Genomic DNA, 27,210 nt, shown 5'->3' on the forward strand with positions numbered 1-27,210 from the left:
GCTAAGGACGGCATCGAGGAGGGATTGGTCCGTGGAGAGCCCGTATGCGGGATGTCCCTCAGAATGTGTATCCAGGTCCGGATCGTAAACGGGGACATTCGTGGCGCGGAGCATAATGTCGAACCATTTCTCGAAGGCGTGCGGGAGCGGGTCTGAGGGCGCACAAGATCCCATTTTGCGCCGCCACTTGGGGTGGTATACTGCGCTTCGCTTGTTCTGATCCAGAGTGAGGAAGTAGTATATACCACGCTGCAGCTCGGACAAATGCCACACCTTTGGTGCGGTCCGCTGAGCGATGGCGGAGAGCCAGATGCGCATGCTGCGTATGAAGTCGAGGTCTGAGCTCATAGATGAAAGCAGGCTGCAGTAGACCACTCTGTCTCGTGTTCTCCCACGGACACGTAATTTGGGGTCGCCATCGTGAGTAGGCGGAATGAAATAGCGCTGGCCATACTCTTTGTTTTGAATCCCATAACGGTGGTCGTTTAGTAGTGTCCGATGATCACCAAGGAGGAAATCCATGTCGAGCCAACGATGGTCCTCTGTGAGATGCCATTGCGGTATCCAGGTTGGCGCACCACCTTCCATGCGGGGCAAGCCCGCATCAAGGATCAGGTCCAATGATTTGGGATTCCAGCTCAGCAAGTCCAGGAATAGTTCTCTGTACACTTGTGCGTGTGTCTTTGAATAGTCGGCTTCTTTCAAACTGAGTCCCATAGCTTTGAGTACTCCATAGAGTGCATACGATTTGTCTCTTGAGTCTTTGGTCTTGCGTTGCCGCAGAGCTTTAAGGATGCCGGAGTGTCCCGTCTGATGGTATGCAGTCCGCGGATCGTTTGCGAATACGGTGTCGAAGGCTTCTAATGTGGTGTAGCTACTATTGGTGAGCCGGCAGGCGATCCAGACCAATATTTCGAAGAAAACCAGAAGAGAAAGCCCGGAGATGAAGAGAAGCAAATTCCTGGAGAACAGACCAGCCGCAAATGGTATGATAACCAACCAAGTCTTCATCGAAGCCACTTTTGAGGAATGCGATTTGTAGAAACGTTCGAACTCTCGCAAATGCGCGAGATACGAACTACGCAGGTCGCCAGCTCCCCAAGGCCTTTGACCACTGCGCTCAATAGGCCGATCAAGCGTCATCCACAGGTAAGTGAGCGACATTATGCTGTAGATAATGGGACATTTCGGCCGGAAATAGTTTGGATCCTCCAGGGTATAGAGGAACAATCGGGCCACGCCGCAGATGAATCGATTCCAGTCTAGCGAGTTGGACCCGCACAGAAGGATTGGCTTGTTAGCGAGGATCAATTCCTGGAAAGTCCAACCACGGTTGAAGTACTCGAGCTCTAAAAAGCCATTGATGGTTGCGAGATGGGTCGGTGTGTTGCAAGTGCTGCTCAACCTCATTCGCAGCGTCAGGCGCCGTAGGAAGCTCGAGAGGTCCCTGAAGATGATGTTCGTCCAAAAGTCTGCCAGAACGCGCAGGCTGAATACGCTTCGAGAATGGATGCAAGACAGGCCCTCAAGGCATCGCATCTCGCTCCCCAAGTCTGTCAGGTGCTCAATTGCTTTGTCGGAGTCTTCCGTGCTGCTCCCGAGCCAGACATATACCGTTTTGGCATGGCTGTAAATCTCGTTCATGATGCCTACTTGGTGGTTCTTCTCTTTTTCATTCTTCTGGTCGATGGAAATCGCGTCGACCCAAATGCTCATCTTGTCGCCCCTTGCGCTGATTTGGAGTAACGCGTCGATACAGCTCTTGGTCACTTGGATTCGATCGGATCCACATTCAACAATGTACGCGGGACTAGGGTCTCCGCCCCAGGTGTAAGACAATGCTGCATATTTGGGAGAACTGGATAGTGATACGACTCGGAGCGTTCCTCTGATGTGATGTACGTCGTCCTCGTCTCGCTTCTGTGTATTCGAGTGCTCTATATCGAGGAGCCTAATATGGAATGGATCGCCGTCGAGCGTGAGTCGTGAGCTCATCCTTGGGATCTGAAAGTTGAAAACCCACCTGTCAACCCTTGCCCTATTCGTTCGCCTGGTGGTTGAGTGCGGGGTTAGGGAACGTCGGAACTTTTGATAGAGCTGTGGTGATAGAGACAGGACTAAACAAAAGTCTGCAGCAACCAATCCTCGTGAGTAGAAGAGGGAATCATGAGGAGGAGGATTGAAGGGGAATTTGAAAGTGCTCTTTTTTAGCTCACGGGCTAGGCTGAGAAGGGCTTCAGCGACGTGTGCACAGCCTCCTGCACAACCCTAAGGCAGCAGCAGCATGCTATGTCGAACTAGGATAGATCGCCATCGCGTAGTGGATGCGGTTTGATGTCATGAAAAGAAGTGATGGTGATCGATCGGTGGAAGGTGGTGGGAATGGAAAGTATTTGAGGGTGAGAGCGTCTTTGCGGCCCGTGAAAATAGCTCGACAAACTCAGGCGCTGTATGGGAGAACGAATGTATATTCTTTCTGTATGAGGAGGTTGTTTACGGGAGGCTATACGATGGTGGTGACCGGGCCTCCCACGATGTGGAATTCTCCGGATAGAACGACGTGCGTAACAGCTACCCTGGAGGCCTTCGCGGGTGCGTACAATGGGACGTATAATTCGTGGCGCCAATCTTATTTACTTGTACAGCGAGCCTTTAAATCCGGAGAATTCCCTACCGCAAGAGCGGGCTATGGATGCATTGTGAGGATGACTAATGGTCATGTGACACACCGTGTTGTCACGTTCACATCGGATTTGGAAACAGAGATCCGAATGAGTTAACGAAGAAAACACTATAACACTAGGTTTCTGATTGAAATTGGAAGCAAGAATCACTCAAAGAGCGCTTTCGTATTCACATATCTCTATCATGTACACCCAACACGAGTCGAGCTAATGCTAATATTATCATACCAAAACGTATTCGTGTCCCCGCCATACGACTCCCACCCAAAGTAGATAGCGGTAATCTTAGGCTTGTAGCTGCTCCTCGTCCACTGGCCGGCATTGGCATTCGTCGTGCCCGGCTTGACGGTCAGCCCGGCAATAGCAGTGCCGTCCAGCCACGTCTCAACCGTACCGTCGGTGCCGATGTGGTACTCGAAGCATTTCCACTGTCCCGTGGGAAGCGCGGTGGAGGCGGCAATGCCCTGCGGGGACAGGTCGGGCAGCGTGGCGTCGTCGGACTCGCGGTTGTACATGATGATTTTGCTCTGGCCGCCGATGCGCAGATGCTTTCCGGCGGCTTGGGCGGCGTCGGTCATGGTGATGAAGGAGACGTGCGAGTCGGTGAGGGCCTTGGAGGCTTTCCTGTAAGAGTATAGAATTAGCATCGCGTTTCAACACCAGAATTGCTCCACCGTCCAGCGTGTTAACGCCGCCATCACAGAAACTTACACGTAAGCCCTGACGTAAACATCTCCACTGGGGATTTTCGTCGTGCCGAAGAAAATGTGTCCACAGTAGCCACCCGCACCATCAACCCTCATCGAATTCTTGCCACTGTAGGCGGTGGAGCTGTCCAGGGTGACTTTACCGCCCTGGTTGCAGTCGGCCGCGTAGGTAGGCCATGCGGTCTGGTCCCATCCGCTTTCGAAGTCCTCAGAGACTTGGGCAAGGGAGAAGGGGAGGAGAGCCGCAAGGGCGAGAAGAGCGGTTTTGCGTAACATTGTTGCGGTAGGTAGGGGTAGGAAAGCAAACGTCAGGAAACGGGCGAGGTGAAGGTATTTATGTGTTTAGATTCACAGCCCAGGCTTCCTCCCTCCGTGCCGCTACCGGAATAGTTGTATGATTGCATCGTTGGAAAATCGGTCCACGTTTCCAGAGTGGATAGATTAAGAGGCGGCAAAAATGTCGCACTAAAAGTATCCGGGGGCCCCGCATTCGCAGGGGAGGTTTTGGCGCAGGATAAAGGAGGGTCAAGGGCAAGAAATAAAAAGCTTTGAATGTAAATGAAATTCCACCTATAATGCAAAGCTTAAACTTAGACATGCTTGAAACAAGGCGGCGAGGTGGATAAAAAACAACGAAGGACGCGGGATCTAGATCTCCATCAGATTGCGTTGTAGGTGGCGAAAAAAATCCATGGCATTGGGATGAGGACGAGAAAATGGTTCGTCGCCGGTATATCTACAGAAAAGGTACACTATTAGTACACCGTGGTCTCTTGCACACACTCACGGATGCGCCGCCGCACCACCCAAAGCCGGCTGCCCCTCTTTTGACTGTGGGACTGCGGGCTGGAGCTCGCTCATAGCAGCATCAAATTCCTCTCCGCTCATGTCCTCGCCGTCGGTCTGCGGACCGGAGAACATCTGCGCGCGCATCGACTGCTCGTCCTCGATCTGCCTGGCAGCCCACCTCTTCCAGCTCTCCCATGTCTGATCTTCAAGCTCCATGCCAATTTGCAGCGGCCCCTTGCCGAAGTATGCCCCTACGTGCAGTGCTTCCTCCTTTGCGACGCGCCGCCGGATGTCCTCGAGATGGCGGTGCTGGTAGAATTCGCGGCGGGCGATGTCGTAGGCGGCGGGCTTTGAGAGATGTTGGTGCTTCATGAGCCACATTTGGCGCTGGACGACGCTATAGTCTGGTATTAGCACTCATTGCGTCTACCTTGGAGGGCGGGTGTACCTCTCGCCGTCCAGCTGCTTCCCCGGCTGCTCAATCTTGCTCCAGTCGTAGCCCTTTGCATCGTTCCCGCTATCCTCCACTACAAGTCTCGGCCGCGCCAGCTCCCACGGGTGGTCGCCGAAGAATTCTGATCGCAGCTTGTCCTCTGGGTATCTGATGGGCAGCGGCTGGAACATTCTGCTCGGTTTCTTGCCTTTCGGCCGCGGCGCTCGCTGGACGGGGCGGGCAAGCGTCTCGCTAGGCGGAATATCGCCGACGATGTCGTACCATTGGGGCAGGCTGGGGTTGCGTTTTGCGTCGAAGAGCGCTTTTGCCGTCTGGCGGACTCGCATCGGGCGGAAGTCGTAGCGGCCCATGCTGAGGGGGGATTTCAAACAGCCGTGTATGTCCTATCTCATCTGTATATCGACATGAAGCTAACTTCCAGGAAGGAGCGGTCCGGTCTGGAGGCACAATGGGCGTGGTAGTGATGATGTTGACGAAGCGTGAGTTCGCGGAGGAAAAGCTCGGAGGCGGAATTTGCCGAAAGCTAGAAACTTTCGGCGACGCGCTCTCTTCGCCTCCAGCACCACCCCCCGCCGTCGCCTCCCTATCGCTCGCAGCTTGCCAATGGGTTCGTTCTGAGCCCCTTGAGTCCCTTCCTCAGATGGCATTTCGTCTGACAGGCTCCCGCTGACACAATGCTCGCCCTCTCATGTCCCTATTCCGCGCCCTCGACCGGACCACCGCCGTCTCCAATACGAGGCACGCACGACCGCTCCTCGCATTCCTATATCCAGTGTTGTGTAAGAAGACTCCCCGCCGTAGCTTCAGCAAGAGCTCTGTGAATGGGCCGCCGAAGCGTCCTTCCATTTCGACAGAACATATGGACAATTTCTTCATCCGGGCATTGGCGCGGGCGGGATCGTGCCCGGAACATGCGAAGCAGATATCTACCTTACGGGATATCGTCCCATTTGCAACGAGACATCACAAAACGCGGCGGAAAAGCACATTGCCCAAGTACATTAAGAGGGAGTTCAAGAGCAAGGCGGAGCGCAACGGCCCGTTCAAAAGGGCTAGGCAGTTTGCGGAGAGGGAGTTGAAGGCGTTGGTGGACTACTATGGCATAGACTTGGCCGCTCCTCCTGAGGAAGAGGTCATGGATGATGGACCACTGATATGGAACGTTGGCGACGACCACGAACCCTGGCCGACTCGCAACCCCGAGGACGCCAAAACCGTAGCGAAGCTCGAGGAGCTGCTAAAGGACGAGGAGACGCCACATGACGATATATTCGAAGCCTATAGCCTGCTGCCTGCTCCTGGTGTAGTCTACCTGAGCACAAAGACGATACGGGCGATGCTCCACCACCTCTCGATCCTCGAACGGCCTACTCCGACTGCCATGCAGCGGTTCCTTTCCATACTAGACGATATGAAGAACGCCCATATACACATTATACGCTCTGAATGGACGACAGCCATCTATCTGGCAGGCCGCTTCATGGGAACGGTGTCCGCGGACGAAGTTCAATCCGCTCTGTATGTTTGGCGAGACATGGAGAAACGGGCAGGAGTCAAGAGTGGCATTGTAACGCTCAATGTGCTTTTCGACGTAGCCGTCAAGGCCGGGAAGTACACGCTCGCAGAGATGTTTCTGAAGGAGATGCAAGCTCGCAAGCTCAAGATGCATCGCCACTTCCGAGTTTCGCTATTATACTACTATGGCGTTCTGCAGAACGGGAACGCAGTGAGGAAAACGTATCAAGACCTCGTTGAAGCCGGCGATATCGTCGACACAGTGGTCATGAACTCCGTTATTGCAGCCCTTATCCGCGCCGGCGAGCCCGCGGCAGCTGAACATGTCTTCGAGCGCATGAAGCGCTTGCATGCTACGAAAACCACACCCTTCCCGGGAGGCTTATCCTTCAACGGCCGCAAGTGGCGCGAACGCCGGCTCCTTGGCCTCCACCTCACGCACCAAGCTCGATTGCATAAGGAGATGGGAGACTTGGAAAAGCGCAAGCAACTACAAGACTCTGCACCTATCGCCCCAGACTCACGCACATATGGCCTCCTCATCCGCCACCACGCCCGCACAGCTGGAAACATCGACCGCGTAAACGAACTGCTGCAGGAAATGCGGTACAACTCCATCCCGCTCGAAGGGTCAATTTTCATCGTCATGTTCCACGGCTTCAACTCCTTCGGCGGGGTACGATACTCATCCTGGACAAGAGATAAGCTCGAGCGAATATGGATTGAATACCTGGTTGCTGTGGAAGACAAGTTAGAAAGGACCTGGGTCTCGAAGATGGCGGTTGTTGCAGCGTTGAAGGCGTTCAAGAAATGCACGGACGCGGAGCGCACGCTGAGGGCTTGGGAAGAAGTCAGGAGGTTGTGGGAGCCAAATGCAGAAGAATTAGAAGCTATGCTAAGGACGCTGAGGACACTAGTACCGCAACAGGGCTTTTTTGATGAGTATAGAGGGGTGTAAGATGGATTGTAAATGTATATCCGGGCCGTCGGGTACGTAGGGCGTTCCTCGCATACCCCTGTATCTGTAGATATCTTTCCAGGCAATGTCTGCAATGCAAGCCGATCTCGGGGGAGAGTCGGGTTAACGATCTTACTAATCCTGATCGGCTTAGCGCGTACTAGTGAAGACCGAATAAAAGTCATGGATCATTTGAGTTCATACCAGGTCCTTCCCTACTTTCCACGATCCTCTCGACCGCGCCTCGATCCTGCAAGAGAAGTCAGAGTAGATCAAAGCAGAGTTCAGCGCCCGTCACGCCTAGCAGGAGCCTCCTTAGACCATTCGAACAAGAGTGGGATAGAAAATTTGGCAGTAAAGTACGCTGGAAGGTACAAGAGAGAACGCTTTCTGCACGTCACACTCTCTACTCAGAACCGTACGTCCTTCCGAGTCGATACCGTATATCTAGAACAAGCCTCCACCGACTCTTACGCCATCCCCCCCAATGGCCATCCAGAACGTCGCCCTCATCGGGGGAACCGGCACCGTCGGCGCACCCATCCTAGAAGCCCTCAAGTCCTCTTCCTTCAAGCTCAGCGTCCTCAATCGCGCCTCCTCAAAATCCACCTATCCAGACACCCACGTCATCACCATCCCCGACGACCTGAACGTCACCAGGGTCGCCCAAGCCTTCAAAGAAAACAGCATCGACGCCCTCATCATCGCCATAGCCGGCTCGCGCGTCGCAGAAAGCAAAAAGCTAATCGAAGCTGCCTTCAAAGGCGGCGTGAAGAGATTAATCCCCGCGGACTTCGGGAGCTGCGATTCCGCCGACGAGAAGACGAACGAGATTCTGCCGCTTATGGCGGGCAAGAAGGTTATCCGCGACTATCTGATTTCGCTTCAGGATGTAGAAAGGGGTACGAGGGGAAAGATGAGCTGGACGAGTCTGATAACGGGGCATTTCTTCGACTACGGGCTCACGTGCGGGTTGCTCAAGTTCAACGTCGCCGGCCGGAAAGCGTATATACTGGACGGTGGCGACATAAAATTCAGCGCGTCGAATCTGTCTTTCATTGCCAACGCCGTCGTGAGGGTCCTCGAGAAGCCCGATGAGACGCAGAATAGGATTTTGTATGTGCACGGACTGTATGTTACGCAGAATGAGGTGCTGGCTGCGCTGGAGAAGGCTACGGGGAACACGTGGGAGAAGATTCCGCAGAGTAGCGAGGAGGAGTTGGCGAAAGAGAGGCCGAAGATGGCGGCCGGGGATAAGGAGGCTGTGGAAGAGATTGTGGCCGTTTGGGGCATTGTGGCGAGCGATTGGAAGCAGAGGAAGGGATTTGCGAACGAGATGCTGGGGCTACGGGAGGATGATCTTGAGGAGACGGTGAGGAGGGCTGTGGGGAAGATGTGAGGGGAGCTCTGGGCCGTTAGTTAGAAAGGTGGGTACTCCATCTTAGAAGAGCAGTTCACGGCGACACAAAGCGCATACATTTACCGAGGCACACACCCATTCATGCCTGCAGAGCACCAGTAGCGGAAAATGTCAAACATAGCCGGGATTCTCAGTCCCGTACCCCCTCAGTCAAGAATTCGATTAGTGAACCTCCCATGATTACTCTTCAGCATCAGCATCAGGACCAGCACCACGATCCCAACCTCACTCCTATAAAAACCCTTCCAACATAGCAAATGCAAACCTAAACCATCTCCTTTCCAACCCTTCATCCACCACATACACCCATTCACAATCCCCCAGTCCCCCACAACGCACCCTCAAAATGCCCCTCTGGCTCATCTACCACCCCACCAACACCTTCACCACGCCCACCGAGAAATCCGCCCTCGCAACCTCCATAACAACCGTCTACACAGCCGTCAACCTCCCCGCCTTCTACGTGAACGTGCTCTTCATCCCGCTCTCCCCACACTCCATCTACATCGGCGGCACCCCACGTCCCTCCGCCCCCAGCACCACCAACTCCGAACCCGGCCCCGACAGCTCCAAGCCCTTCATCCGCATCACGGTGCAGAACATCGCGCGCAAAATCCCCAACGATGCGATCAGAGACCGGTTTCTGGGCAGCGTGGACGCGGCGCTGAAGCCGTTTATCGAGGACAAGGGGTATGACTGGGAGTACAGTCTTGAGGAGACGAATCGCGATTTGTGGAAGGTGCAGGGGCTTGTGCCGCCGATGCCGGGGAGTGAGGCGGAGGGGGAGTGGGTGAGGGGGAATCGGGCGGTGCCGTTTGAGCGAGAGAAGGGGGGTTTGCCGGCGGTGTTGTGAGGGGAAGGGGAAATGTGGGTAGGGAGAATGGAGCGGTGCGGGTTGGTGGCATAGTTGCGGGTGCTAGTGGAGTGGAAGTCGATAGTGGTTATACTGCTTTGGATTGCGCTAAGTAGGCGAAGGGGACCTTGGAAGCTACATGACTACGCAAACACCCTTTGAACTCTCTTTCTTTCCTTTTTTGGCGCCCCCTGAGCCTTTCTTTTCATTCTTGCCAGCGGCTGCTGGGGAGTTGACTCCCTTCTCCCTGACAACCCTCTCCTGCGCGCTCTCCCAAAACACGCTCTCCATCTCCCTGTCCCTCCGAATCTGCTCCACCCAATCTATCCACACCAGCTCATCGGCATCCATTCTCTTCGCCTCAATGCGATCCTCCAGCGCCTCGACATCCGCGCGTGCACAGCTTGGGCAGAGCGTGGAAAGCGGGAGGAGCGAGGAGGAGCGCGATGTGTGGTAAAAGAGGTAGAGGCGGTTGTCGAAGGGAGAGTACCAGTCCTTGCCGCATCCTTTGCGGGTGCAGGGTCGGGGTGCGTATCTCCAGTCCCAATCGGCATCGTATACTGCTTTGCCCTTTTTCTTCTTGCCCTTCGCTTCCGCTCCTAGTACCTTCCGTCTTTGCTGTGCTTCCAGCTCCTGCGATTCCGCGTCCCTCTCTTCCTCCAACTCTTGCGTCCAGAGTTCGAATTCCGCGGCAATGAGACCGAGCGTCTTGCGCCCGGCATTCTGCCGCATGGTTTCAAACGTTCTCTTCGCCCTCTCATTCGCAGCTTTCAAATCCCGGTTTGCGTGCGCAGGACAGAACCCCTTTTTCCGTGCGAACTTGTAAGGCTGCTGTGGGGAGTAGAAGGTCGGACCGAGGAGAGAGGAAGTATAGTGCGTATTACAATCGGACGCCATGCAGGGCATATAGTGCTGGAGCGGATTGTACTGAGACGGCGGATAGGAGGGAGTCAGTGGCTGCGTCGAGGATAGGGCAGCGGGTGCGGAGGCGGTAGATTGAAAGGACGTAACACGAGACCCCGGGATTGATGTGGGTGCGTAAGAGAGCCTTGGTGCGGTGGGGATTGGGGGCGTCGGTGTGCTTTGACTTTCTTTTCGAGAGAGGGGTGCTGGGGACGAGAAGCGCTTGCTCAATTTCTTCTTCAACTCTGGAGTTAATGTAGGAACCGGCGGTATTGTTTCCATGGCTTCTAAGGTGTTCCTCAGCGGAGGGACGGGTTTCCGCTTTGGGACCGGCCCTCCGTATTCGATTCCAGACATCTCAGTTGCAGCCTCAGGCAGCGAGAATCGTACCGCAAGGGCTGGTGTGGACTTCGAAGACTTCAAGCTCGATTTCAGCGAAGACCTGTTCGACGGACGTTTCCAATCTGATATAACTGACAAATTGCTCGATTGCGGCGTAGTAAAAGGCGAAGTGTCGACGAAAGAGCTGGAGCTGCTGGATTGACGTGTCGACGCGTCGTAGGAATCAAGGGATGAAGTACTCTCAGGCACGGTTGGCACGGTATGACGCATGATGTCTTCGCTGATTAGAGTTGTTTGGCTGAGACGTAGCGAGGTGGTTTTGCGAGGGTGATGCCGGTGAGACGCCCTTGCTGTATCAGGAAATAGGGGAACATCAAGGTTATCGTGAGATTTCAAGACGAGCGGACGAATGACGCTGAAGGGAATACCTCATCTGCTTTGCTTGCTCAGAGAGCGGCCCTTGGGGTTATTTCGGTGTGTGCTGGTGCCGTCGGGTTATGCAGTTCTGCACAACAGGACTGTGTCGGCCTGGGCCGGCCTGGGCAACGTTTTACAAATGACAGTCCACCTGGGCAGTGGAAGATGCGAATAGTGGACTGCAATGAAAGGAGAAGACTTCGACGAGGAAACGACAGAATGAGAATGCGAAAGATGCAAAGCAGAGAAATGCAAGGAAAGCAAGATGAAGAAAAGGCGGAAATGCGGAGAAGCTCGAGGAAGGCTGCAACAACCTTCTGAAAGCTATGCAAAGTCGGAACATGGGCTGAGTTACAGCCTCAAAATGGCGTTCAGCTCTCGCGCAATGAGCGCGAGGACGAAAGCCACGCCGGCATCGGGCCAGGCACGATTCGGCTACGTTCTACATCCAGCCCCCAAAGGCTTCGTATCCTGCTCCACATCAGCTATTTGGGATTGACCGGAATCCAATAACCGTAGAGGGGCTTAGTTGGTGATGCACTGGTTGTGCGATGTTGCAAGTGTCTCGCGTGAGGTAGTGGTCTAGAGGTGAGGAGTTCCTGGGGGCCAAGATCAGCTTGCGATCGCCGAGCGAAAGGCTATTGCGCCATCGCTTCGGCAGCACAAATGCGGAAGAGACAAGTAGGGCTGGCGGTGCAAAGTTGTTGATTTTTCGGATGTCGTGATGGATCTAAAAGCTGAAAATGATCTAATCGATGCGGTGTATATGGTCTATGCAGGTATCTCCAAGTACAATCAAGAACGGTATATCTGTTTTACAAGCAGCAGATACGAGAGACCAAGGCAGCAGACTAGAGCTTGGCCTTGGGTTGCTCTTTCTTGAGCATCGCTTCTGCGACAAGGCGTCGCTGGATCTTGCCGGTGGCGGTCTTCGGCATTACGTCCGTAAAGAAGACCTTCGAGAATCAGTATTTACTCATCTTCGCATGGCAACGTGATTCGCTCGTACCTTCTTGGGCAGCTTGAATTTGGCGACGCGCTCCGCAAGCCAGGCCTTCAGCTCTTCCACATTCAGCTTTTGGCCGGCCTTTACGACGACCGCGACGCCAACGTCTTGCCCGTAGATTTCGTCCTCGAGCGCAAAGCTGACAGCCTCGGAGACGGCTGGGTTTTGTGCGATCACATTGTCCAGCTCGATCGGGCTGATTTTTTCACCACCCTTGTTGATGAGCTCCTTGATGCGACTGGTAATGATGACATATCCATCTGGATCTTTCTTGCCCTGGTCCCCAGTGCGGAAGAAGCCATTTTTATGGAAGGAAGATGCGTTCGCCGCTGGGTTGTTCAGGTACCCTTTCGTGACGTTCTCGCCTCGGATGCAGATTTCGGCTTCCTTGCCCTGGGGGACTTCATTGCCAGCTTCGTCAAGGATTTTGATTTCGACACCTTGGCCCACACCTACACTGCCAGGTATGCGCTTACCGGGCGGAAGAGGATTGCTCGTCATCTGGTGGGCGGCCTCCGTCATGGCGTAGGCTTCCAAAACCGGAGCACCAAACGTCTTCTCGAGCTCATGGAAGGTTTTTGGCGAGAGGGGAGAGGAGCACGAGCGGATGAATCGAATTTGGGGCTTCGGGTTGGGAGGCGGGTTCTTCAGCAGGATCTGGTGGATAGTAGGTACTGCCGTGTACCAATTCGCTTGATGCTGGAGGAAGTCCCTCCAGAATTCAGATGCCGAAAACTTGATTGGCACAATGACTGACCCCCCTGAAGCAAGCGGCGCCAGAAGACCAGCGAGGAGGCCATGCACGTGAAACAACGGCATAACCAGCATGGTGCGGTCCTTGGGCGTCAGCTGGTAGGTTTCCTGGATGTTCCTCATGGTCCGCAGCAGGTTGCGGTGCGTCAGCGGCACAGCCTTGGGGCGCCCTGTCGTGCCGCTGGTGTGTAGCACCAAGGCAATATCATCCGGTTGCGCAGACTCCACCGGTGCGCTCTTGCCTGCCAGCCTCCCCGCCTCCTTCACATCTAGCACCACTTGGTTGCCGTTATAGTAGCACTCGGCTATTGCTGCATGGTATTTCCTCGCGGCTCGCACGGCTGCCGCATCCTGAGCGAATGCGCCCTTGGGAACTAACGCAATCGCCGAGCTGAGGTCGTCTATGTAGAATTCGAACTCGGACTGCTTGTACGCAGGGTTCAATGGCGCGGCTATCGCTCGTTGCCATGACGCGGCCAGGAAGGATACGATAAATTCGTACGTGTTCGGCAGGGCAATTGAAACGGCTGCTTGCGGGCTCACGCCGACCTTTGCAAGCTGCTGCTGGAATGCTTTGACGTCGGTCGCGAGCTTTTGGTACGAAACGGTCAGAGCAGGCTTGCCCGGGATGATGATGGCGGTTGATGATGAGTGCTTCGAGAAGGCATTTTCCAGGGTTGTCGAAGCCATCAGGTCGATCACGCCGGACCGATAAGAGGTACCTGGGGATCTTCAATTCAGTCATCAATTGAAACGCTCCCGGAGGTCTATAGGTGTACATACTAACAATTCTTCGCTTTGTCTAAATGCAAATGTACAATGCAAGAGAAACCACACGAGAGCCTGCTCGGGTGCGCCAAAAATTTGCTGATAACGGTGCAACGGCCGGCGTCTCGAAAGATTTCGGAGATAGGGCAGTTAGGTAAGCACGATCGTCCCTGCACGTGACGTAGCCTTGGCGCGCCTTGGCGCGGGACGCGCCTTCGTTAGCTTCGGGCCATCCTCGACGTCTCTTCACGACTTCTCCTCACAAGCATTCGCCGGGCCACCGTCACTCCACGGGCAGTCGCAGCCCACCGCCGCTTCTACCGTCCGAGCCTGGCGCTGCGCCTTCTTGTCTCTATTTCCCACTACCCACAGCTTTCCTCGCAGTGCAGAGCAGTTTCGTCCTGCAGCGTCCATCTGCAGCGACAACCGCGCCCACATTCATTGCTAACATGGCATCCCAACAGGCAGAGAAGCCGCGAGGCTTGCCCAATCCCTATGCCTCTAGGGGCCTTCCGAATCCATATGCATCTGCGACCATCTCCGCGCCTCCCGTCAAGTTCTCGGAGGAGGCAAAGGCCGAGCAGAAGAAAACACCTGGTATCTACTCGAGTTGCTCCGTGCATTGCCTTTGAACCTCGACGACTCATGCCATCTTCTAGCGTTCCATAATCCGCACAACATCAAGCGCCCGCAGGCCAAAGGCCCCACCGCCAAGAAACCGCCAGTAAAGAAGCCCATGATGCCTTCAAGCTCCTCGGATCCAGCTCCAGCGGTTACGACCAGCCAGCAGCCCGGCCTTGATTGGTGGCGCAGCACTGCAGACGACGACGCGGAGGCTCTGGACTATAGGAGACAGTTGATTCGGGAGCAGAAAGAGAAGAAGAAGCAGGAGAAGAAATTCGCCAAGCAGTATGGCTACTGGAAAGGCGAAGCGCCATACAAACCGGAGCGGCCGTCAAACATTTTGGCATATCGAGCGAGCGGAGGCTGGGGCGCGAAGTTGCACGGCTTTGCGGGTTTCCTGCACGCACAACCTGCTCCCTCCCGGTTGCGCAACGTGAGCAGCAGCAGCAGCAGCGTAGAGTCGGACAAGATATCACGGCTATCCTCCTCATCATACCCAACGAAGCCTGAGCTTGGCCCGCCTGTAGCCTACAACCAGGCCAGCGATTCAACGCCGCCTCCTCCGCCGCCACCACCTGCGGATCAGGACCAGGTTCCGCCGCCACCTCCTCCACCTCCACCAGCCTCTACGCCGTACTATCCGTCGATCTCTGCTGCCCCTGTTCGTCAGACCCCAACTGGCTATACACCAGGGGCAGCTTATGGCCGCGCGACCATCTCAGCACCGCCTGTCCGCTATGATGTTACTGACGTGCAGATGAAAGACAATATTGCCGAGCGGGCCTACGGCGAGCGACCTGCAAAGCGACCGAAAATCAGTAAAGCGGAAGCGATGATGGCCAAGATGGGATACATCAAGGGACAAGGGCTGGGCAAGAACAAAGACGGCATCACGACTCACCTCGAGGTAAAGGCTCGAGCGAATTCACGGCGGGTTGCTAACTCCAATGACGTTGACGAAGATGGAAATAGAAATATTAAGTCTCAGCAGGTCTTTGATATCCTTGGTGGCCACACCACCAAGCGGAAAGAGCCGGGCAGGTTCGGAGACGAGTCGAAGGTGGTTGTCGCCTGGGGATGTGTCGACGACGTCGACTGGGCGGCTGATGCTGACCGAGACGACGGAGGCATTCGGCAGGAGATGGGCCAGACATTCGACGCAAAGGTGAGAAATATCACGCAGAGGGTAGTCTCTAGCTAACAAGCGGCAGTTCGGACGGGTGGAGCGCATCTATGTCAACATGAGCAGCAATCCGCAGTCGGTCTACATCAAGTTCGCTTCTGAGCTAAGCGCCTTGAACGTAAGTGTTTCCAGCTCCTTCGACCGGAACGGACCGTTCTGATATTAAATATACAGGCTGTCAACCGCTTTCACGAAGGGTACCAGTTCCGCGGCCGAGAAATTCGCGCACAGTACTACAACGAGGCCAAGTTTGAGGCGGCTGTCTTCGATCACTAGGGCTTGGGTCGGCTTCGGTCTCTCTGTTTAATACTATACCTTTAAGGTGCCCGATTGCGTTCTGGCGGCAACCGTGTTTCGACAGCCGATGGCACTCGATGTACTATAACTATGAGGTGGACACTTCCGCGTGCTTTATGGGAGAATTGCGGAGGACCTACATGGTTCGGCGTCACGATTGGCTTTAGGCCTCAGGACTGAAGGACAATGATACCACAATTGCACACAATTCTCTGACTTATACATATATGTGCATGGAACGTTACTCGGTCGGCAATAGAGATTCTAATGCCAGGTATATCAGCTCGTTCTTACGGCGCACGAGAACGTGAATAATGATAAGCACTCAATGCGTATCCGTGATTGGTTTCCCACCCAGTCTATGCCGCTAAATAACGCATGCTGAAAAGACATCCAAGCGGCCCAGTATACCGCTGTGCAATTCCCGAGACTCCCAGAATTTGTCTTTTAATTTACTTCTGACGCTTTTTCTCGAGAGGTTTCCATATGCACACAACCATCATTATTCTTCCTCTATAGCACCAGGGCCGCCACAACCGCAATCATAAGCCCGAAGTATGTAGCCGATGGTCTCTCCAAAACAGTAGCAAGACTAGCCGTCCCACAGCACTTCCGATTGTACGTGACGTTGTTCGCCCGCGCGGCGACTTCGAAGACCGAGCCATTCATCGGGGATCCGAAGTTGTAGTAATCGACGAGGAGGAAGTTCGGCGGACGGCCCCATTCACCTGTCGAGCAACGTCAGCTCTGTAGTCTTTTGAATAGAGGGGAGGAGAGGGGACAGCAAACTTACTCGCGCAGTTATTCGCCATCAAACCCAGACTGCCCGAGCCATTGAGCGCGTTCGTCTGGGTGAGCTCGACGGTGTTCGGGATCACGAGATCTAGCCCGGCGATGCTGACTTCGACGTTGAGGTTGTGGTTCGCGAGATACAGCATTTCTCTTTGCTTCTCCTCGCTGATGCCGGCGGGACGGCCGAGCGTGCAGGGGAACTCGGTGTCCGTGGGCGAGAAGGGCGTCTCCCACATGTTGTAGAACTCCCACAGCATATACGGCACGGCGTCCGTGTCGAAGTTGTAGTCGATGAATGTGATGACACGCTTGCCACTAATGATGAGTTCGCCAAGCGTGGGCCAGTCGTCGAGGGTCATGGCTGTTTTGGGCGGCTGGTAGATGTACTGCTTTAGCCCCGAGTTCTCAATGGGCTCGGCAAAGTTCTTGGACGTGACGAGCGGGTTTCCGTTCTCGTCTTTGTCCTCGTAGTTGTAGTTGCCGAAGATGATGGTGATCACGTCGAATGGGTGGGACGCAACCCACTTCGTAACGTCGGTGAGGTAGTCTTCCACAGTACCAGCGTTGAGCAGGTCGCACGAAGTATGGCAATAATAGAGCGTGTTGTTGACGTAGTGTGCCTGGCCCTGGAGCATGCGTATACCGTCGTTCAGCTGCTGCGTGACGCCAAACTCCTGGTTCGCTCCTGCGTTGTTCTTGCGTACAAAGGGAGAATTGTGCGCGCAGACTTCTGTGATGTTGGAGTATTTGCGGTTGCAGAATTCGGCGTAGTTGTTGCAAGGCTGAGTGTTTGAGGGTCGTGGTGTGGTCGCTGTGGTGGCTGTCATGTTCCCACTGACAGCTGTTGTCCGTGTCCCGCCTACGATCTCCGTGAGTGTGTTTTCAGGGGTGGACGTGCCCGATGCAGTCGCGTTCGGCGCGCCAGTGCTGCCAGAGAGCATGCCTGACATTGTGCCTGTCGGAAAAGTGCTACCCTCGAAGTCGGACGGAAGCGTGACTGTTGGGCCAGCATCGCCCCCTGTGAGCTGGTGGGTAGTGCCCGTTATTGTGACCACGGATTGGGAGGAGTCTTGCGCTGCAGCAAGGCCTGCGAGCCATACTAGGGTGAGTATTCTGGAATTCATGCCGGTTTGTTCGGTCGTGCTGCTGTGCCTGAGGTTCGTATGCGCCGTAATGGAGGGCGAAGTTGATCGCGCTCTGCAGTCTTCACCTAGTGTTCAATTCTCTTATCACTGATCGAGCGACTTGGAAGCATAGAGCTGATCTGAATTAAGTTCAATGCTCCGTCTACACTCGAGCCCGACGATGGCCGCCACGAAACAGGGCAGTGCTTCGTGAACCCGAAATGATACTCGGTAACGATCGTGACCTCTTGAGGAGGAAAATATGCGCAGGAATAAAAGGAGTATATTGGTATGGACGCGAAAGGGAACAGGAGCGAAAATAAACAGCGAAGAGCTCAACGAGACGCCGGCGGACCGCTCGAAGATTTCTGTGGGTCGGCAATGACGTCAACCACCAATGCGCGCAGGGATCCTCAGGCTTCAGCCACATGGACCCGCCAACGATTCCCACTGGCCGCGTGGCCGCTGGCTGCGGAAGGGCTTGGTAAAATCGCCGGCGCACAACTAGCACGTAACGGTGAGTATAGGATGCTTTAGCCTTTGGCCGCAACAGCAAACATGCCCAGATTAAGGTGTGGATTCATCTATACGCCAGGGACGCAGTTCCTCACTGCAAATACAGACTGACACTGCATCCAAGAACAAGATCAGATATATACAAGAATTCATGTGCTCGCGGGGTTGTTCCCGACACAGGGGGTGCCGTTATGGCAAAATCCTGGCGCTTTGCGTCTCAAGAGCCAAAGATCTGTTCCATTTTGCTGTTCCCCTCCAGCTGCTTTATCTCCTGCTTCAGCACATCGATGCGGTACTTCTTGAAAGCCTTCTCGATCCGCTCTCTCGCTTCCGGGTCCTTCTCGATCGTTCTCGACGCCGACGCGGTACCAGTCAAGAAGCCAAGCTCGCCGCCGAGGAACAAGCCTCCCACGGAGAAGAAGAAGTAGGTCGCGGCATCACTCCACTTGGAGGGTGCTAGTTGATTCGTGATATCGGGAATTGGGGCTGGCAGATACGGATGTTAGCGGTTGGACGCTCGTAGGGGCATGTAGATGCCCACATGTTCGACCGTCGGCAAATTTAATCTCAATTGGCTTCTCCATTGCCCTGAATGCATTGAAGTAGGCCTGCCGCATACTGCGCAGTCGAATAGCACAGTAGAGGCCGAAGCTTATGCCCAGCAGAGAGCCAAGCTGCGCGTGGGTTGAGACTTTGCCTCCTGCACTGCGCAGGATATCGCGATCTGACTGCCTCAAGCTGCGCAACATTAGCATTGTTTCGATGGCAATAAACTCTGGGACGCACTCATGCTGAAGATGCTCTTCCGCCAACTTCCGGAGCTCCTTGCTTCTGCGATCTCTGAATGCGGCCAACGAGTCTGTCATAGTGTCACTTGGGAGCTTCGAGAACGTTAGTCGAGACGGGTGGTTAGCATGCAATTGACCAGCAAAGCAACCTTGGAAGAGCTTTAATAGTTTGAGTTGACTTGACGATGATGCACAGATGAGCATGAGCGGAGTTTCCATCTGACGACGATGTCACGTCAGGCCCGTGCGGGCGCGCTAACCGAAAGTAGATATCATGTGGGTTCCTCTCGGCCCTGCCCCTGTTCCGTTCATCGCGCTCCCATCTTTTACGACACCAGCTTTCCCTAGGTTCGAGCATATGAGTGGAGGCGTTGTGTGATTGGCGGTCCATTCGCCTACGCCCCATCCGCCGCCTTCCCGAAACTCTTTACCTTGTGGTAAACGGCAGCATCGATCGCCTTGCATTCGCTCATACACCTCTTGGTCCAGTCCGTCATGGGATCTAAAGGCTCGACGTCCTTTCCGATCTTGTTCCCCTCTCCAAACTCGTGGATTGCCAGGAAGCCAAGCCCGCCAGGCTCCTTCCCGTCGTTCCGGTCCTGGTAGAGAAGGCTGAATCGCGACGTCCGTTTCCATCCCGGTTCCTTTGACATCTGATCATTGTGTTCTTCTCTGTACCAGGCATCCAGGTCCGCCTCTCCGCCCGACGTTGGTTGCATGCCCGCGTAGATAATCGTTGTAGCCGCATCTGCTTATGTCAGGAGCCGACTCGATACAACGCACACTCCGCTATGAGCAAAGCGCGTACCTTCTGGCTGCTTAGCCGTCTCGTACAGCTGCGTGAGCGTGAGACATCTCACTTCTAGCTCTGTAAAGTCGTCGACGGGTCCGCTCGTCGGGAACATGTCGCTAGTCCGTGGAACTCCCCTGAGCTTTTGAGCTGCTACCTCCGCCATCTCCGGAATCTTGTATATTATCATGTGCTGCTTGTCATAGTCCTGGTTGGCCGCTTTCCAGCGCCATGCGGACTTGACAACGCCGGTCTCCAGCAGTGCGGGGATATACACTCCATCCCACCACTTCCACAACACCTCTTCCGATAGCTGGGAGTCCTTGCGGAGCTTAATGAAGCTCTGCACGATGCCCGGACCGGAGAAAGGGTTCGGCTTTGCGCTCGGGTCAGACATTGCTAACGAAGAGCAGGACGCCGTACTTGAAAGTCGACTCGGAGTGGTAACTAATATTACCACGGTCGTTGCAGACATTCATGGATAGCTGAAATCGAGTGCGTCACTAGGCGTCCCAGCACGTGACCCTACTCCGCATCATACCGGATCAGCTTTGCCGAGCGTCCGTTGTCCACACGAGAACTTTAGGTATAGCTAAGTTTCCAATCCAAAACAAACCTTTGTCCTCTTTGTTACGCACCAACTTGGTAATAGCGCAGGAGAAAAACTTCGCAGAACCTTGGAAGCCCTGGAGTGCTAGGTTTACTAATAGGGGACCGGGACGCTGCACGAATCCCCCACGTGGCCGGCCAGCTACAGTGATCGTCGAAAAATATTTCCGAAAACCAGAACCTGATTACAAGAGGAACTGCTCCAGACTTTGCACGACATCCCCTACCGCTCCTGAGGCCGACCCCTTTGTGTGACGAAGTTGCAGCGACCTGCAAAGCTGCAAGCGGTGCCCACGCCGTACACCGGTTCGTCTCCCGTCCCTTGTTATGGCAGCAAACATGGCGCTCAGCCCATCACGGCCCTTTTACGGAGTGTTGCGGTCTATTTCAGGAATTGCTCCTTATTCTCTTCACTGGATTCGTCTCTCGGGTTACACAGCTATCCACTATCAGAAGTGGTCAGTGAGGCCACGCGGAAGAAAGGAATAGATCCTTACCACTACTAAGCTCGGTCCCTTTCGCTATATACCAGGCGCTTGTGAAACGAACAGGCGTTGCCGAGGGTCATTTCAGGGAAGTTTTCCGCGTGCATCCAACAAGAACGCCTGAGGGAGTGGATTATTTTGGCCCCACCAGAGGAGAGAACACTGCGAACACACCGCTCCATTCCAGATTGACGAAGCACGATATAGGGCAAAAGAAATGGCGCACGCTCTGCCTGTGGACAATATTGAATGCCCAGAATCAGTCTCCGTCTGCCAATTCTGCGCTACTCTACGGCATCGGTTGTGGCTGCGGGTTCCTAGGGTGATCTTCAACGGGCGTAAACGCCCAGCGGAAAGCCTTCTGGTCCCATCGAGCGTCGGTGAGGTTTAATTTAGCTCACAAAGCTTCCGCCCATGCGAGTCGTTCCCCACGAAGGACTTTATGCCGAAAACGTCGGCTGATGGCCGAAACAGGGTACCACATTACAGGGTAGTGGATCCACCGGAGAGGAACTATTCGCTAAGCAATATAAATCCAGCGTCGCTTAGCGCGTACAGCGCCAGCCCTACAGCGACACCGATAAGCCCTCATCAACGCCCAATGTCAATCGCGCTGAGCAGCCACCAAGAACGGTCGCCAACGGCGATCGTCCTATCACCCTGAGCCAAGGGGAGACAGCGTGATCCATTGCATTATTTTCAGCTTAGAGGGGTGCGGAGGCGGGACGGTTCGACGGCATCCTCCCGTTGTTGGGCGGACGCCGCTCACCTGAGGAACGCCTGGTCGTCATCTACTTGTGGTGCACAGCAGGATGCTTTACGAGCAGGATTTCTCCTGTCTTAAAGTGCAATATCCAGAATGCTTGGAGCTTCAGCGATTTACGGCATCCTCATAGTCCACAGGATTCCTTATATCACAAGTAATTCCACGGCCCTACCCGACGGTGCCCGCGATCGACCTCACCGCTCCCGTTCCACTCCACACCCCGGTTCTCCACGTTGCGTGTTCAAATCTCACGCCTGTGATCGGCCCTTTGTAAAGGCTGTCTTGAGCGAGCCTAGGGCTGACCGACTGGATGACGGCAGCTGCATGTTTCGTGCGCGGCTACGATTGGCTGACAACGTGCAGATGTTTCGTTCAGCGCTTGCAGCCTTGCATCTATATTAACTTGTCATAGGTCGTGTAACTGTAAGCGACAGCAGTGCGCGGCATTTGAACGAGGGTGCGGGGCTAGTTCTGTGTTGCTTACTTTTGCAAGTGTATGCTCAGCGAGCTGCGAGACAGGTCTTAAGGCCAGAGTCATCCGGTGGGGAGGCGGTGTTCTCATCATCCTGCTGTTTTCAAGCGTTTCTGCTCTTCCGGTTCTGTTGTATTATCACATATTTTTATCTTGTATTCTTATTGCTCCTTCGACTGAGACAGAGTGACTGTCTCTTCTCTCTCTGACTTGTCCTGTTCACGTACCATTAGCTTGAGTACACGTGAGGCTCTCGGACCAGAGGAGCCGCAATGTATGACCAACGGCCTACCATTATCTGGCTCAACGCCCTTCTCATTGCTCTCACATTTGCGGCGACCTGCTCGAGAGCTGGGCGACGAATCTTCGTCGTTGGGAAGTTCAGTTGGCACGATGGTGAGTACTTCTCCTCCAGTGGCCTCCATCACTGAATGCTAATGAATTGATAGCTTTGATCACGGTGGCTGCGGTCGCGGCGACCATCTTTTCCATCTTCCAGATCGTTGGAACCGGCCTCGGCCTCGGGATCCAACAAGCAGATGTGGATCCCGCCAACATGCCTAAGATCGTCAAAGTACGCCTCCATCCCCCTCTCCTTTCCCCGTCCACTAACCCGTCCCCAGCTCGTCATCGCCTCCAACGTCTTCTACTTCCTCTGCAACTGGGCTGTCAAGCACGCGCTCCTGCTCTTCTACTCGGAGATCACGCGCGAGAAATCGCACCACATCAGCATCTACATCATGCACTTTGTGGCTTTCGGCTTCGGCAGCAGCAGCATCCTCGTCGACATCTTCCAATGCCGGCCTATTCGCAAGGCTTGGGATGCTACAGCGCCCGGCTGGTGCGCTAATATGAATATCTTCTTTTACTTTAATGCGAATATTATGCTGGCCACGGATTTGGTGTTGTATATTATGCCTGTGATTTTCACGTGGCATTTGCAGTTGAGGAGGCCCCAGCGGATTGGGCTGAATTGTTTGTTCGCCCTTGGTGGACTGTGAGTCTGTCACTAGTTATCATCGATGAGCTGGGCTAATATATGACAGTGTCCTGGCAGCCAGCGCCGCCCGTGTCTATTCGGTCCATATGTTCGCCACTCGACCCGACTTCACATGTAAGTACTCCTCCCTATAGCTCGAGTCTTCCATCACTAACACCGATACTCAGATCGCTTCGCCAACGCCATGATCTGGTCCGTAATCGAAAACCACCTCGCGGTAGTCGTCGCCTGCGCGCCCAGCGTAAAAGTAATCGCCCTCCTCATCTTCCCGCGTCTAACCTCCTCCTTCGGCAAAATCGTCTCAAAAGTAACGCCCTCTGGCTCGCGCTCGCGTTCGCGCGCCTCCGCGCCCATGGGCCTGGACCTCGAAAGCGGCACAAACAAGAGCGACAAGCTGAAGCCGACGCCGTCCAACACGCCGCTGCCGAGCCCGGCGTACACGGTGGACAGCGGCAGCAGCAGGGCGAGCAAGAACTTTGCGAAGTGGTTTCGGAGTGGGCCGGGGAGTCCGAGGTTTGGGAGTACGAGTGGGGATAGTTTGGAGGATACGGGGTTGGTGTATGTGGAGGAGAGGCAGTTGGATGAGTTGAGGGCGGAGAGGGGGCAGGATATTAGGGTGGAGCATACTATTAGTGTGGATAGGGATTAGATGGATTGGAATCATTCATTGTATTGGTAGTTATTAGGCGAGGTCGGGATGCTAATAAGGTTATCCTCCTCTTGGCTCTCTTGTAGAGGCCTGGGGTGTCTCCTGCTATGATGTATTCTTACAATCGCCGTTGGAAAAGGCCGTGAAGCTATTCAGCCCCCCTGATGCCATGCTCAAGCCGTTTCATAGCTCGACCCTCGCACCACCAACGCCTCGCTGCTGCTCGCGCTCGCGCTCATGCGGGAGACGACCGCGCTCATCCCTAATCCCGACGATTCCACCGGTCTCCGAGTGCTGGAAGTTGGTGGGACCGCTGATCTGCGGGCGTGGCCGCTTCTTCTCTCCGAGGCGTGCCTTGATGCTCCTGAACGGCTTCTTCATCTTGGCAACCCACTTGTCCCATCCCGACTCCACCTCTCGGCGGAGGATCGGCTCAGTGACGGCGCCCACCTGGGTGGTGGCGGGGCCGGGGGACGGGGTGCCGCGGTTGGCCGGCGGCGTGACGGTATCTGCCTTCTTCTTCTTCTTCTGGGAAGCCTTGGAGGACGCAGACGGGGCCGTGGAGGGAAGAGCAGTGATCTCGTCATCGTCGTCGTCATCGGCCTGTTCATCGATGTTGTCGAGGAGTGCAGTTGTAGTCGCGGACTGCTGGTAGTTGGTGGACTGAGTCGTATCGCGTAAGTCTTGCTCAGACCTGCGCCTGAAGATGACCGAGGACAGCGGCAAGAAGTTGCGGCTTCTGGACGCCATTGTTGGGAACTTGGGTTGGTTGGTTTGATGCGTTGGAGCACGAATGTAGATGTGACGGTTTGAACAGCTTGTAGCCCCCGGAAAGCCCACAGATAGAAGCGCGTAGGCGGTAGTACGCTTGTAGAAGAAGACGGTTCTGACGCTTCGGAAAGACGTGCGATCCCCAGAGTAGCCCACAGAGTAACCCACAGACGAGAAAGCGCGAAGGCGGTAGAGTGCGCTTGAGGTCGTCGGTCGAAAGAAGGTGGTGACGGAAGGACAGACGCGTCGGCGAAAACTTTTATTGTTGTTTGGGAGGCCATGACGTGATTGCAGTCGTTGCCAGAGTGCCCGCGGTTGCAAAGCCAGAGTGAAGGGCGGTGTGTAAACGGACAGTGACAACATGCGAAATCGCCATCAGGAGTGTTTGTTGATGAAAAGAGGAAAACGAAACGATGACTTGCACCATCTGGTACTCACGCATGTCAGGAGCTGGCTCTGTTTTTGATTTGAAGGTGTAGTAGGCTGAGCTGTATCTCAACCAGCTCTTCCTGTATCTAGAGTTTTCCCAGAGTGTGGCGGTGTGGTTGGCGAAGGAGGCCGGAGTTGGAAAGGGACACTTTTGAATAAGTAAGGGGCGCTAGAAGAAAGAGCTACATTATGGCTGATTTGCGGATATCAACCATAGATATACCGCTGCTCTGGAAAGCATATGCATGGTTAACAGCGGGTAGTGTATTGGCTCCCACCAGCTGGGGTGAAGACATCCAGACCTATGTGGATAGAACACAGCGCTCTAGCTGAACCTACACTTTGAATGTGCCTCAGACCCCCAGAGTGTCATAAATAGAGCAGTAAACAGACGCGCATGAGAAGGCATCCGTAGAGGTGCAAGTTCGTAGTCGAGTAAGTGGCGTCGCGCAGAGCTTATACACCATATTCAGCGAACCTCACCAAGCCGGCTTAGAAGCATTCCGTAGAGTGTTTCGGACTAGGGAAGACATCAACGCAGCCACATGATTTGGTGTCGGAGTGTGATGGAGTTACGGTGTGCAATCAGCGTCGTGATGTTTCGCTTAGGCGCTAAGCCCTTTCTGGAACTATCCAATCAGGGCACGGGCTTACTCACAGCGGAGAAGTCTCGGAAGTGCCACTCTAAACTTTTGTGCCGGCATCGTACAAGTCAGCTATCCTCTTCAATATCTCTCCCATCTCTCGGACTAAACTCGACCGCGCTGTCCTCTTGCCCCGGCAAGGAATTGACCGTGTTAGCCGCTCGCTGGTTGCAAGGATTCGGAGTGAAACGTCGACATCCTCGGCTTGCCGATCATTCTCACACCCGCCACTCCGTCACTTTTTCCACAGCCCGCCATAAAGCACTCCTCAGGCCTGCTTACTCCTTCAGCTCGATTCCCTCCTGCGCATCCTCTTTTCTCCGCTGTCCTTCTGCTACCGCCCGTTGATTCCTCGCGAACCGATCACCATGTCTTTCTCGTCGCTCGTCTCAGACATCGCATATCGGAATGCGGACAAGGAAGAATTGCGCTCGCAAGCCTCGAAGGCGCGATCATACACCAGCACTGCCGCAACGAGCGTCAGCATCGTGGGCGATATTTCAAGCCAATTGCACGGAGGATACAGCCATCCGCTTGCAAGAGCATGGCAGGCCGAACGGCAACTAACAAAGGTAAGCTCGGAATGGCATTTGCGCCCTACGGTACATAAGAGCTAATACCTGTAACAGTCGATGCTCATTTACCCCCTCTTCATATCCGACCAGCCGGACGAGGAGACGCTCATTCCCTCTCTCCCGAACCAGCATCGCCGGGGCCTCAATAAGATCGTTCCGTTCCTGACACCGCTCGTGGAGAAGGGTCTGAAGTCGGTTATTCTGTTCGGCGTGCCAGTTGCGCCGGGGGCGAAAGACGCTCTGGGCACCGCAGCGGATGATCCCAAGGGCCCCGTAATCAAGGCCATCCGGCTCCTCCGACGATCCTTCCCCGACCTCTTCATTGTGGCCGACGTCTGCCTCTGCGAGTACACTTCACACGGACACTGCGGTATTCTGCGAGACGATGGCAGCCTCAACAACGCTTTGTCGGTAGACCGCATTAGTGATGTGGCTATGGCTTACGCGACGGCTGGCGCTCACTGCGTCGCCCCGTCAGATATGAACGACGGGCGTATTCGAGCAATCAAACTCAAGCTCATTGAGGCTGGCATTGCACATCAGGTAGTGCTTATGTCATACTCTGCCAAGTTTTCTGGATGCCTCTACGGTCCTTTCCGCGATGCCGCGGGATCTTGTCCTTCATTTGGCGACCGGCGATGCTACCAGCTTCCGCCGGGCGGTCGTGGTCTGGCACGGCGAGCTATTACACGCGACATCAACGAGGGGGCGGATATCATCATGGTGAAGCCTGCCAGCCAGTACCTCGACATCATCAGCGACGCGAAGGAAATTGGCAAAGACATGCCCATCGCGGCGTACCAAGTGTCTGGCGAGTACGCCATGATCCACGCCGCAGCGAAGGCAGGAGTGTTCGATCTAAGGACGATGGCTGAGGAGGCTACCCAGGGGATTCTGCGAGCCGGTGCTTCGATTGTCGTGAGCTATTTCACTCCCGAGTTCTTGGATTGGTTGAGCACTTAAAGCGTTTCTGTGTCGACGGCGCTGAGACGATACCTTCCTTCTTTATATTGGCGAAAAGAGGGGTTTTTTAAATCTGGCGTTCCATATCCGGCGCACGTAAAAGGTCAACGCGAATCAATGTCAACATCCCTTGCTCAGACACAGGATCTGAAATAAATTCGCCT

At 54.7% G+C, this 27,210-nt stretch overlaps 16 protein-coding genes across 16 annotated transcripts; 6 read left to right on the forward strand and 10 right to left on the reverse strand.

Annotated features, from left to right (window-relative positions):
* Nucleotides 1-1,566: 1,566 nt before the first annotated feature.
* Nucleotides 1,567-1,881, reverse strand: BU26DRAFT_378191 (heterokaryon incompatibility; the record flags this gene model as incomplete). The annotated part of the gene is made up of 1 exon (XM_033822544.1): nt 1,567-1,881. A coding segment is annotated over one exon (315 nt), but the record flags the coding sequence as incomplete, so codon positions are not given.
* Nucleotides 1,882-2,866: 985 nt separating this feature from the next.
* BU26DRAFT_413132 (uncharacterized protein) lies at nt 2,867-3,667 on the reverse strand (the record flags this gene model as incomplete). The annotated part of the gene is made up of 2 exons (XM_033823006.1): nt 2,867-3,308; nt 3,396-3,667. The coding sequence occupies 2 exons, from the start codon at nt 3,665-3,667 to the stop codon at nt 2,867-2,869; spliced, it is 714 nt and encodes a 237-aa protein (XP_033691210.1).
* Nucleotides 3,668-3,694: 27 nt separating this feature from the next.
* On the reverse strand, nt 3,695-4,081 carry BU26DRAFT_16285 (uncharacterized protein). The gene has a single exon (XM_033820170.1). The coding sequence runs from the start codon at nt 3,987-3,989 to the stop codon at nt 3,726-3,728; it is 264 nt and encodes an 87-aa protein (XP_033691211.1). The 5' UTR covers nt 3,990-4,081; the 3' UTR covers nt 3,695-3,725.
* Nucleotides 4,082-4,174: 93 nt separating this feature from the next.
* Nucleotides 4,175-4,984, reverse strand: BU26DRAFT_415234 (mitochondrial ribosomal protein; the record flags this gene model as incomplete). The annotated part of the gene is made up of 2 exons (XM_033823104.1): nt 4,175-4,577; nt 4,629-4,984. The coding sequence occupies 2 exons, from the start codon at nt 4,982-4,984 to the stop codon at nt 4,175-4,177; spliced, it is 759 nt and encodes a 252-aa protein (XP_033691212.1).
* A 220-nt stretch (nt 4,985-5,204) lies between these two features.
* Nucleotides 5,205-7,258, forward strand: BU26DRAFT_513045 (pentatricopeptide repeat protein-like protein). Its single transcript, XM_033827537.1, has one exon. The coding sequence runs from the start codon at nt 5,323-5,325 to the stop codon at nt 7,105-7,107; it is 1,785 nt and encodes a 594-aa protein (XP_033691213.1). The 5' UTR covers nt 5,205-5,322; the 3' UTR covers nt 7,108-7,258.
* A 60-nt stretch (nt 7,259-7,318) lies between these two features.
* On the forward strand, nt 7,319-8,698 carry BU26DRAFT_513046 (NAD(P)-binding protein). Its single transcript, XM_033827538.1, has one exon. It carries the CDS (start codon nt 7,595-7,597, stop codon nt 8,504-8,506), a length of 912 nt encoding a protein of 303 aa, XP_033691214.1. The 5' UTR covers nt 7,319-7,594; the 3' UTR covers nt 8,507-8,698.
* Nucleotides 8,699-8,873: 175 nt separating this feature from the next.
* BU26DRAFT_472266 (uncharacterized protein) lies at nt 8,874-9,380 on the forward strand (the record flags this gene model as incomplete). The annotated part of the gene is made up of 1 exon (XM_033825419.1): nt 8,874-9,380. The coding sequence occupies one exon, from the start codon at nt 8,874-8,876 to the stop codon at nt 9,378-9,380; it is 507 nt and encodes a 168-aa protein (XP_033691215.1).
* Nucleotides 9,381-9,467: 87 nt separating this feature from the next.
* Nucleotides 9,468-11,322, reverse strand: BU26DRAFT_513047 (uncharacterized protein). The gene has a single exon (XM_033827539.1). The coding sequence runs from the start codon at nt 10,893-10,895 to the stop codon at nt 9,516-9,518; it is 1,380 nt and encodes a 459-aa protein (XP_033691216.1). The 5' UTR covers nt 10,896-11,322; the 3' UTR covers nt 9,468-9,515.
* Nucleotides 11,323-11,731: 409 nt separating this feature from the next.
* Nucleotides 11,732-13,678, reverse strand: BU26DRAFT_472271 (acetyl-CoA synthetase-like protein). The gene is made up of 3 exons (XM_033825420.1): nt 13,585-13,678; nt 12,052-13,531; nt 11,732-11,998 (listed from the first exon to the last, which is right to left on the reverse strand). Exons 2-3 carry the CDS (start codon nt 13,489-13,491, stop codon nt 11,894-11,896), a joined length of 1,545 nt encoding a protein of 514 aa, XP_033691217.1. The 5' UTR covers nt 13,492-13,531; nt 13,585-13,678; the 3' UTR covers nt 11,732-11,893.
* Nucleotides 13,679-14,018: 340 nt separating this feature from the next.
* Nucleotides 14,019-15,806, forward strand: BU26DRAFT_472273 (uncharacterized protein; the record flags this gene model as incomplete). Its single annotated transcript, XM_033825421.1, has 4 exons — nt 14,019-14,166; nt 14,229-15,358; nt 15,405-15,494; nt 15,551-15,806. 4 exons carry the CDS (start codon nt 14,019-14,021, stop codon nt 15,650-15,652), a joined length of 1,470 nt encoding a protein of 489 aa, XP_033691218.1. The 3' UTR covers nt 15,653-15,806.
* Nucleotides 15,807-15,875: 69 nt separating this feature from the next.
* On the reverse strand, nt 15,876-17,915 carry BU26DRAFT_513050 (PLC-like phosphodiesterase). Its single transcript, XM_033827540.1, has 2 exons — nt 16,467-17,915; nt 15,876-16,401 (listed from the first exon to the last, which is right to left on the reverse strand). The coding sequence occupies exons 1-2, from the start codon at nt 17,587-17,589 to the stop codon at nt 16,187-16,189; spliced, it is 1,338 nt and encodes a 445-aa protein (XP_033691219.1). The 5' UTR covers nt 17,590-17,915; the 3' UTR covers nt 15,876-16,186.
* Nucleotides 17,916-18,150: 235 nt separating this feature from the next.
* On the reverse strand, nt 18,151-19,082 carry BU26DRAFT_513052 (uncharacterized protein). The gene is made up of 3 exons (XM_033827541.1): nt 18,892-19,082; nt 18,647-18,843; nt 18,151-18,591 (listed from the first exon to the last, which is right to left on the reverse strand). The coding sequence occupies exons 1-3, from the start codon at nt 18,969-18,971 to the stop codon at nt 18,323-18,325; spliced, it is 546 nt and encodes a 181-aa protein (XP_033691220.1). The 5' UTR covers nt 18,972-19,082; the 3' UTR covers nt 18,151-18,322.
* A 46-nt stretch (nt 19,083-19,128) lies between these two features.
* Nucleotides 19,129-19,813, reverse strand: BU26DRAFT_513053 (uncharacterized protein). The gene is made up of 2 exons (XM_033827542.1): nt 19,702-19,813; nt 19,129-19,641 (listed from the first exon to the last, which is right to left on the reverse strand). Exons 1-2 carry the CDS (start codon nt 19,796-19,798, stop codon nt 19,289-19,291), a joined length of 450 nt encoding a protein of 149 aa, XP_033691221.1. The 5' UTR covers nt 19,799-19,813; the 3' UTR covers nt 19,129-19,288.
* A 2,303-nt stretch (nt 19,814-22,116) lies between these two features.
* BU26DRAFT_16415 (uncharacterized protein) lies at nt 22,117-23,756 on the forward strand. Its single transcript, XM_033820182.1, has 5 exons — nt 22,117-22,411; nt 22,465-22,589; nt 22,639-23,012; nt 23,062-23,129; nt 23,183-23,756. Exons 1-5 carry the CDS (start codon nt 22,288-22,290, stop codon nt 23,662-23,664), a joined length of 1,173 nt encoding a protein of 390 aa, XP_033691222.1. The 5' UTR covers nt 22,117-22,287; the 3' UTR covers nt 23,665-23,756.
* Nucleotides 23,756-24,702, reverse strand: BU26DRAFT_574176 (uncharacterized protein; the record flags this gene model as incomplete). Its single annotated transcript, XM_033834329.1, has 1 exon — nt 23,756-24,702. A coding segment is annotated over one exon (855 nt), but the record flags the coding sequence as incomplete, so codon positions are not given.
* A 1,174-nt stretch (nt 24,703-25,876) lies between these two features.
* BU26DRAFT_498919 (delta-aminolevulinic acid dehydratase) lies at nt 25,877-27,046 on the forward strand (the record flags this gene model as incomplete). Its single annotated transcript, XM_033826370.1, has 2 exons — nt 25,877-26,080; nt 26,138-27,046. 2 exons carry the CDS (start codon nt 25,877-25,879, stop codon nt 27,044-27,046), a joined length of 1,113 nt encoding a protein of 370 aa, XP_033691224.1.
* Between the last annotated feature and the right edge of the window lie 164 nt (nt 27,047-27,210).

This window comes from Trematosphaeria pertusa (genome assembly GCF_010094035.1).
Source record: "Trematosphaeria pertusa strain CBS 122368 unplaced genomic scaffold BU26scaffold_1, whole genome shotgun sequence".
NCBI classification, from domain to species: Eukaryota; Fungi; Ascomycota; class Dothideomycetes; order Pleosporales; family Trematosphaeriaceae; genus Trematosphaeria; species Trematosphaeria pertusa.